We start from the raw sequence: 8,426 nt of genomic DNA on the forward strand, positions 1-8,426 counted from the left end.
AGTTGGGTAATTGGAGATCAGCGTCTGCAGGGCAGTCCTCATAGCTCAGCCTTCCACTTGGATGACAGGCGCGAACCACCAGCGCTCGGCATTTTGTTTCCTTTCTTCCTGTAAGTAGGCTAGTTTCAGTTAAGCCACGAAAACAAAACAAAACAAACCCTTTTAAGGCGCAAAGCCGAAGAGTAAGTGCTTTATTTCCCTAGAGTCAAGGACCAGGCATTTTGTATTTGAATTTGATGGCGCGAAACTGCACGCAGGTGCCCGAAGGGACCGGGAAGAGCCGCCAGCCAATCGGAGCGGGCTAATCGTTCTCTCTCTTCGTCCCGCCTCCTCCCATGCCCCGCCCTCCGCGTCCACGCGCCAAAATTCCAAACAGAACTCACCGCTCCCGCCATCTCCGTCCGCTGAGTGAAGCGAGCCGGAACTATATCAGGAAAAAGAAATCGACCTTCTTCACCCAAGAGCTGCTCAGTTCGTTGACTCTGTCAGCGTGCTTGTGTTCCGGTCCATTTCGGCAGGGTCTCTTTTGCCCTTCAGATCTGAAGAGAGTTTTGACCCTGTCGGTCTGAAGTGTGGGGCGGGAAGGAGTGGGGGGGGAGTGGGCGGGACCTGCGGCGGAGGGATTCCAGACGCGCACGCCGAGACCGCCGGCGCGGGGCTTGTGGCGCCAGAATTTGGAGCGCGGAAGCGCCGGAGTCACTGGTGTTCCAGCTCTCGGGTCGCGGCCGTCAGAACCTGCAGCCCGGGACCATGGTGGTTCTCCGCAGCAGCCTGGAGCTGCACAGCCATTCGGCCTCCTCGGCCACGGACTCCCTAGACCTGTCCAGCGAGTTCCTCAGCCTGGAGCTTAGCGGACGAAGGCGGCTCCGCTCGGCCAGCGCCGCGGAGAAATCCGCCGTCACCGCCGCCGCCGCCGCCGCGGGCGTGAGTACCGGCCCGGGGCGGCGACCCTGTGGCGGGGACCCCGGGGCGGAGGCTCTGGGGACCGTGGGACGGGGGCCGTGGGGCCGGGGACTGAGTGCGTGCGGCGCAGGTGCGGGGAGGAGTTGGGTCGGGGCCGGGCGGGTAAGATGGAGGGTTCCTGCGGTCCCGGCTGCGCGGGGTGTGGGCCGGCGGCGGCGGCGGCGGTCAGTCTGGCCCGAGAGGCCTGAGTACTTGGTCACCTCCTACTTTTTTCCTACGCAAGAGGAAGAAGCCGAAGCCCGCCAGCGCTCAAGTGCGGTGTGGGGCCGAGGTGTGGATGTTTGGGCTGCTCTGCCGCCCCCCCTCCCCCGGCTCCGGGGCGCGGGCCTTGGGCTCGCCTGGGTCCGTGAGATGCCACCCGCGTTTGCTGACTGCGTTCTCTGCGTTTGAGGGACCACGGGGACTGAGGGTAGAACTTCCCACGTACGCGATCCAAAAGGGGTTCCGTAACGAGAGCGCGGCGCCTGTTACCAGGTTGCATAATGTGTCAGGAAGAGGATCAACATTTCCTGAACACTCCCTTCTTTAAGGCTTGGTAGTAAGCCTTTGAGAATGCGTCCTGGTGGTGTCTGTGAGACAGACTGTAAAAGGTAACCGGTACGTGGTAGATCTAAAATTGGCACTTCGATCGCTGTCTTCCCCGGGTCTTGCTTTTTCTGTTAGATCACCCACCCTACAGTGACAGTGTCTCTAGAGGAAGTTTGCAAAGGGGTAGAGTCCTCCGGAAAGAAATGCTTCGATCAGCTCTCTCCTACGGGTGGGATTTTCCATGCACACAGCTAACCACCGAGGGAGAAAGACTCCCCATCTACCTACTACCCACAGCCTCACTGCTGAAAGACCTACATGCTGTTTGGACACAGCGTTCAGAAATGTAGAGCCAGTGACTCATGCTTGTAATCCTTGCTGCTCAGGAAGCTAAAGTCTGAAGATCATGGTTCAAAACCAGCCTGAGCAGGAAAGACAGCGAGACTCTTATCTCCATTTAACCACCACAAAACCTGAAGTGGTAGAGCACCAACCTTGAGTGAAAACCCTAAGTTCAGGCCCCTTGTACTGGTATGAAAACACAAAACTCAACAAATGTTGGGGAAGTTAACACTAAAGCTAAAGCAGCAGATAGTATGGTCTAGTTGAAGTGAAGGTAGGTGTGGGGGTAAGGAAATTGAATTGGAGAGAGGATTAGGAACTTGAAAATTGAATGAGAGGCTAAGGGAGGCATCTGGTGACATAGCTTAGACAGTTTCAGTCTTTTTTTTTTTTTGGTTGGTCATGGGACTTGAACTCTGGGCCTGGGCTCTGTCCTTCAGCTCAAAGCCAGTGCTCTACCACTTGAGCCACAGTGCCACTTCCAAGTCTTTTTTTTTTTGGTCCGTCATGGGGCTTGAACTCTGGGCCTGGGCACTGTCCCTCAGCTCTTCAGCTCAAGGCAAGCGCTCTTGAGTTGAGCCACCGCGCCACTTCCGATTTTCTGTGGTTTATTGGAGTTAAGAGTTGGACAGACTTTCCTTCCTGGGCTAGCTTTGAATTGTGATTCTCAGATTTCAACCTCCTGAGTGGCTAGGATTACAGGTGTGAGCCATCAGCATCTGGCTCAGAGGTTTTTATTGAGGTCTTTTATAAAGATCTCCATCCAAAGTTAGTTTCTCGTGTAGGTGCCCTGTGTTGGGATACCTACAGGGAAAATGAGTAAAACTATAATACTTTTGATCTTTGAAATTGTGGCTCTGAATTAAAATGATAGCTAATGTTCTCACTTTTTGTCTATCTGATCACTTGACTGACTGTTAACCTGTGTTCAAAAAAAATTAAATCCAGGCTGGGAAGTTGGCTCAGTGGTAGAGTGCCTTGCATGCATGAGGCCCTGGGTTCGATTCCTCAGCACCACATAAGCAGAAAAAGCCGGAAGTGGCGCTGTAGCTCAAGTGGTAGAGTGCTAGCTAACCTTGAGCTGAAGAGTTGAGAGACAGCACCCAGGCCCAGAGTTCAGGCCCCACAACTGGCAAAAACAAAACAAAAAAATTAAATCCAATAATTTATTGAATGCTATTTTCGGGATGATGCTAGTTCATGTCATAATGATATATTGTGTAATGAACTTAACCATCATTCAATATGTCATTGTGGGTGTATAAATTTTCCATCTTTAATGTTTTTCAGAGTTTATTGATACTTCAGAATTTCCTTGTTGGCACTTCTATACTGAGAACTCTCAAAAACCTTTATTTTTCTCTATTCACTGTTAAGGAGAACCTTTTGGGTTTTTTATTTTGCTGCTTAGTGCTTATTTAGCAAGGATGCACTTCAGCCACTCAATGCAAATCAATGATTCTTTCAAGCCACTTAAAAGAATAGTAACTTACAGGTTTCTAAGGAATCTTTTTTTCTCACTTAATGCCATCGCCCTTTCTTCTTTCCTGTGGAAACAAATCTTTGTTATCCCCTGGAATATTTACTTTCTGATTATAGCAGAACAGACATAACATTTGCTATCTTAAGTACAGTTCTGTAGCATTAACATTGTTCCGTAACCATCTTGCTGTCCATTTCCAGAACTTCTGTAATCTTCTAAAACATTGAACAATGACTCCCAGTTCTCCTCCAGATCTTGGCAAATACTATTGTACTTTATTTCTCTGCATTTGGTTACTCCAGTAATCTCTTGTAGGAAGTCTTGTGATGTTTGTCTTTTTGTGACTTAATTCAATGTTTCCAAACGTTGATGATGTAGCCTGTGTTTTTGTTTTGTTTTTTTTGACAGTCTTGGCGCTTGAATTTGGGGCCTTGGCACTGTCCCTGAGCTGCTTTTGCTCACTCTACCAATTGAGCCACAGCACCCCTTCTGGCTTTTTTTGTTTATGTGGTACTGAGGAATTGAACCCAGGGCTTCATGCATGCTAGGCAAGCACTCTACCACTAAGCCACATTCCCAGCCCTAAAATTTTTATTTTATTATATGTACTACATTTTGTATATTTTGTTATTAGGCACTAGGTTTGTGAGACTCTGGCTATTGGGAATAGTATTGTGCTATCAGTTTGAGTTCCTGCTTTCTCTTCTTTGGGTATATATCCTACAAGTGGTATCATAAGAAGCAGGGTTATATAATAAATCTGTTTAATTTATTGAGGGATCACTATACTGTGTATCTGTGTGTGTATGTCTGTGTCCATGTGCCTGGGTACTGTATCTCGGCACTGTCCTTGAGATTTTTTGCTCAAGGCTAGTGCTCTACCACTTGAGCCACAGTTGCACAGTTAATTGGAGATAGAATCTCACACTTTCCTATATGATCTGGCTTTGACCAGTGATCCTCAGATCTCAGCCTCCTGAGTAGTTAGGATTACAAGCATGAGCTTCTGGCGTCTGGCCACCATACTGTTCAATCTCCACATTCTGATTAACACTCATTCCCTTCCTACCCTCTGTGTGTCCTTCCCTCCCTGCCTTACTTGGGGTGGGGGCAGTATTGTATTGGGTCCTACTTGCTAAGCAGGTACTGTACTGCTGAGCCACACTTGCAGTTCTTTTTGCTCTGGTTCTTTTTTGAGCTAGTGGCTTCATGCCTAGATGACTAGACTACAGTCCTATTTTTTTTTTTTTTTTAATTCCCTTAGAAGCTGATGACAGTTATGCCCAATATATATACCCAGGCTCTTTTTCTTTTTTCTTTTTGTTGGTCATGGGGCTTGAACTCTGGGCTTGAGCACTGTCCCTCAGCTTTTCAGCTCAAGATTGGCGCTCTACCACTTGAGCTACAGCACCACTTCTGGTTTTTTGGTAGTTTAGTGGAGATGAGTTTCACGGACTTTCCTGCCCAGGCTGGCTTTGAACTGCGATCCTCAGATCTCAGCATCCTGAGTAGCTAGGATTACAGTTGTGAGCCACCAGCACTGGACAAAGCTCTTTTGTTGAGATGAAGTCTCACAGACTTTAGCCCAGGCTAGTCTGGAACTGTGATGTGTCCAGCCTCAATCCCCCATGTAGCTAGGATGATCAACTCAAGCACCATGCCAGCTCTCCATTGAGAATGTATATTGTGAATGTGTCTTTCCTGTTCATTCTGGTCTTGAACCCTGTATTTTCCTTTATCTCAGCTTTGGTTATAGGCATGAATATCAATGTAGCTTCAATTTCTTTTCTTTTTTTTTTGGTCGGTCATGGGGCTTGAACTAGGCTTGGGCTTTGTCCCTGCGCTCTTCAGCTCAAGGCGAGAGCTCTATTGCTTGAGCCACAGCGCCACTTCCCATTTTCTAGTGGTTTATTGGAGATGAAAGTCTCACGGACTTTCCTTCCCAGGCAGGCTTTGAACCGTGATCCTCAGCTATCAGCCTCCTGAGTAGCTAGGATTACAGATGTGAACTACCAGTGCCTGATCTTTTTCTCTTACATTTTCAGGCTACTTTTAGTATATCTTGATGTAAAAAGTTTTTTTTTTTTTTTTTCGGTCGTGGGGCTTGAACTCTGGGCCTGGGCACTGTCCCTCAGCTCTTCAGCTCAAGGCGAGCGCTCTACCACTTGAGCTACAGCGCCACTTCCGGTTTTCTGGTGGTTTATTGGAGATAGGAGTCTCACAGTCTCTCCTGCCCGGGCTGGCTTTGAACCGTGATCCTCAGATCTCAGCCTCCTGAGTAGCTAGGATTACAGGCGTGAGCCACCAGCGCCCGGCTTGATGTAAAAAGTTTTTATGCTTGAAAGTCATTATCAGCGATCCTTCCATATTTTAAAACAATTTGAAACATTTTTTCCACTTTGATTACAGACAGTAGGAAACAAAAAAAATCTATATTATATGTTATTTTAATGAATTACAATGGCAAAAGCATCTATTTCATTAAAGTGACTAAACATGGGAAGTAAAATTTTATTAGGTCTTATATTGCAGCCCCCTCCACTCAGGTAGTGTTTTCAACATTAACACTGAGAAACATTGTTAATATAAAAATGAGATGGTACTGAAAGAAATTTTATTAGTGCCACTCAGAAGTCAGAAATCATTTGCTGAAAATTATTTCTCATAGTCTCAGTTCTCCTTTCAACTTTTCACTAGTGAAATGACTTGCCACATTGCTTGGTCATTCAGTTTCCACATTCATAATTTTCTCTAGCTTTTTTTGTTGTACTTACTAAGGTTTGAACTCATGCCTTGTACTTCTTCCACAGACCCTCTACTAATCTTTGTTTGTGTGAAGGTTTTTTTTTCCTTTTTTTTTTTGTCGGTCTTGGGGCTTGAACTCTGGGCCTGGGTGCTGTCCCTGTGCTCCTCAACTCAAAGCGAGTGCTCTACTGCTTGAGCCACAGCGCCACTTTGGTTTTCTAGTGGTTTATTGGAGATAAGAGTCTCATGGACTTTCCTTCCTGGGCTGGCTTTGAACTGTGATCCTCAGATCTCAGCCTCTTGAGTAGCTAGGATTACAGGGTGAGCACCAGCAACCAATGTAAATGAAAAAGAACATGTGAAAGTTGAGAGTCTGAGAAATACAGAACATTGGTATAAGATACAGGAATTTATTTTTAAAAATAATATATATTGGTCAGGTGCTGGTAGCTCGCACCTATCCTAGCTACTCAAGAGGCTAAGTTTTGAGGATCAGAGAAATTGGAGTGACTTTTGCCTCCAATTAACAAAGCTGGAACTGGGGGGCATGGCTCAAGTGGTTGAGTTCTAGCCTTGAAATCAAAGTTAAGCAAGAGGCGAGGCCCTGGTACATGTATAAAAGAGATGAAATTATATGATATTTTATGAAATGCCTAGCTAAATTTTAGACAAATCCTCTTGGTATAAGTAACCTTATTTTTCTTGTGAACTAATCCATTATTTTGCCCCAAAGTGAAGCAGATTGAGTAAAAGCCAGCCTAATGCTAGGTTAGTGGGCTATCAGATAAAAAGCTTTACTCTATACTATAATTATAGTTATTTCATAGACATTATTGGTATTTGTGTGTCATGAAATATTTTAGATATCAACTTTCTTGGGGAAATGCAAGATGGTCTGTATTAAAGTACTTGTTATTAACTGAAAATCAGGAAACTCTTAGAGGGAGTTAGAATTGAGGGGTTTTAGCTAAAGAAAAACTTATATGTCTTTCTTAATTTTTCTTAAAGGATGGGTCTTCAGTTAAGGAAGTTGAAACCTACCACCAGACTCGTTCTTTGAGGTCTTTGAGAAAAAATGCACCGACTTCTTCAGATTCTAGTTTCGATAAAAATATGGAACTGTTGGAGAAGCATACCAATGGCAGGCATTTTACAAGGTAATGCTAACTCAGAATTAAGAGTTTATATTTAATTTTTGCATTTAAGTTTTAATCTATTTTTCACTGATTATCAAGATTCTAATATTGTAAATTTTTAATTTATTTGAAATAAAATTGCCATTTCTGTAAGTGGTATTGAATTATATATACAATCATGTTCTTATTTTCTTGTTCAAAAATAGTATTTCTAATATATGTGAGTAGTGCTGAAAAGATTGAAGCAGTATCCATTCTTCGAAAAGAAACTTTTGAGGTCTGCAACTTACTTGAAATAATGTGGTTCTACTTCATTGCTTATACAAAGTCTTTGTTCACAACAGTAATTCTATTTGATTTCTTGATATCACATTCCTTTTGTTAATTCTGAATCATTTGTGAATTTCTTTGTTGTTGTTGTTGTTGGTCATGGTGCTTGAACCCTGAGACTGGGCAATGTCCCTCAGCTCAAGGCTAGCGCTCTACAACTTGAGCCACAGCGCCACTTCTGGCTTTTTTTCTTTTTGCTTATGTGGTACTGAGGAATCGAACCCAGGGCCTCATGCATGCAAGGCAAGCGCTCTACCACTGAGCCACCTTCCTAGCCCCTCTAAATTAGTCCAATGGGACTAGGTACTTTGTACACATTTAAATTGCTTTTCTCTAGAACTCTAAGGTAGATTGATGTTGTAAAGAATCAATATTAGCAGGTTAAGTAATTTGCTTGCCTTCATGGAACTGGAGTTTGTTTAACAACCCTCATTTTGGTGCATTAACATGAATGTGGATGATACCCTAATTAGAGTAAAATTTGATGCAATACTTATTTTACATTGTCTTCTCATTAGTAAATTATAGGTAATGACTTAGAAAACAATAATCCTACAACTCTTACATAGAATTTGGTTCTTGCTAGTTGTTAGTGGCTCATACTTGTAATCCTAGCTACTTGGAAGACTGAGATCTGAGAATCAAGGTTTGAAGCTGGAAATAGGGTTGTATGTCTCAAGTGTATTAGCCTTGAGCAAAAAAGCCAAGTGAGAATGTGAAGCCCTAAATTCAAGCCTTGGTACAAGCAACAAAAAAATGTGTTTTTTGTTTGTTTTTGGTGTATTTTGTGTTGTGGGTCATGAAGCTGTGTGCTCTGTCCCTGAGCTCTTTTTATTCGAGGCCAGTACTCACTATATCACAGCGCTGTCCCTCAGCTCTTCAGCTCAAGGCAAGCGCTC

General features: G+C 44.4%; 1 protein-coding gene across 2 annotated transcripts in view; it reads left to right on the forward strand.

Moving 5' to 3' along the window:
* The first annotated feature begins 715 nt into the window (after nucleotides 1-715).
* Atad2 (ATPase family, AAA domain containing 2) overlaps nucleotides 716-8,426 on the forward strand; it is a 63,016-nt gene continuing 55,305 nt past the window's right edge. For both annotated transcript variants that reach the window (XM_013032255.1, XM_013032256.1), the window contains exons 1-2: nucleotides 716-924; nucleotides 7,070-7,218. In XM_013032255.1, the coding sequence (XP_012887709.1) occupies nucleotides 751-924; nucleotides 7,070-7,218 (323 nt within the window). In that variant the 5' untranslated portion in view covers nucleotides 716-750. The remainder of the gene's footprint in view (nucleotides 925-7,069; nucleotides 7,219-8,426) is intronic.

Source organism: Dipodomys ordii, unplaced genomic scaffold (assembly GCF_000151885.1).
Source record: "Dipodomys ordii isolate 6190 unplaced genomic scaffold, Dord_2.0 Scaffold151, whole genome shotgun sequence".
Lineage (NCBI taxonomy): Eukaryota > Metazoa > Chordata > Mammalia > Rodentia > Heteromyidae > Dipodomys > Dipodomys ordii.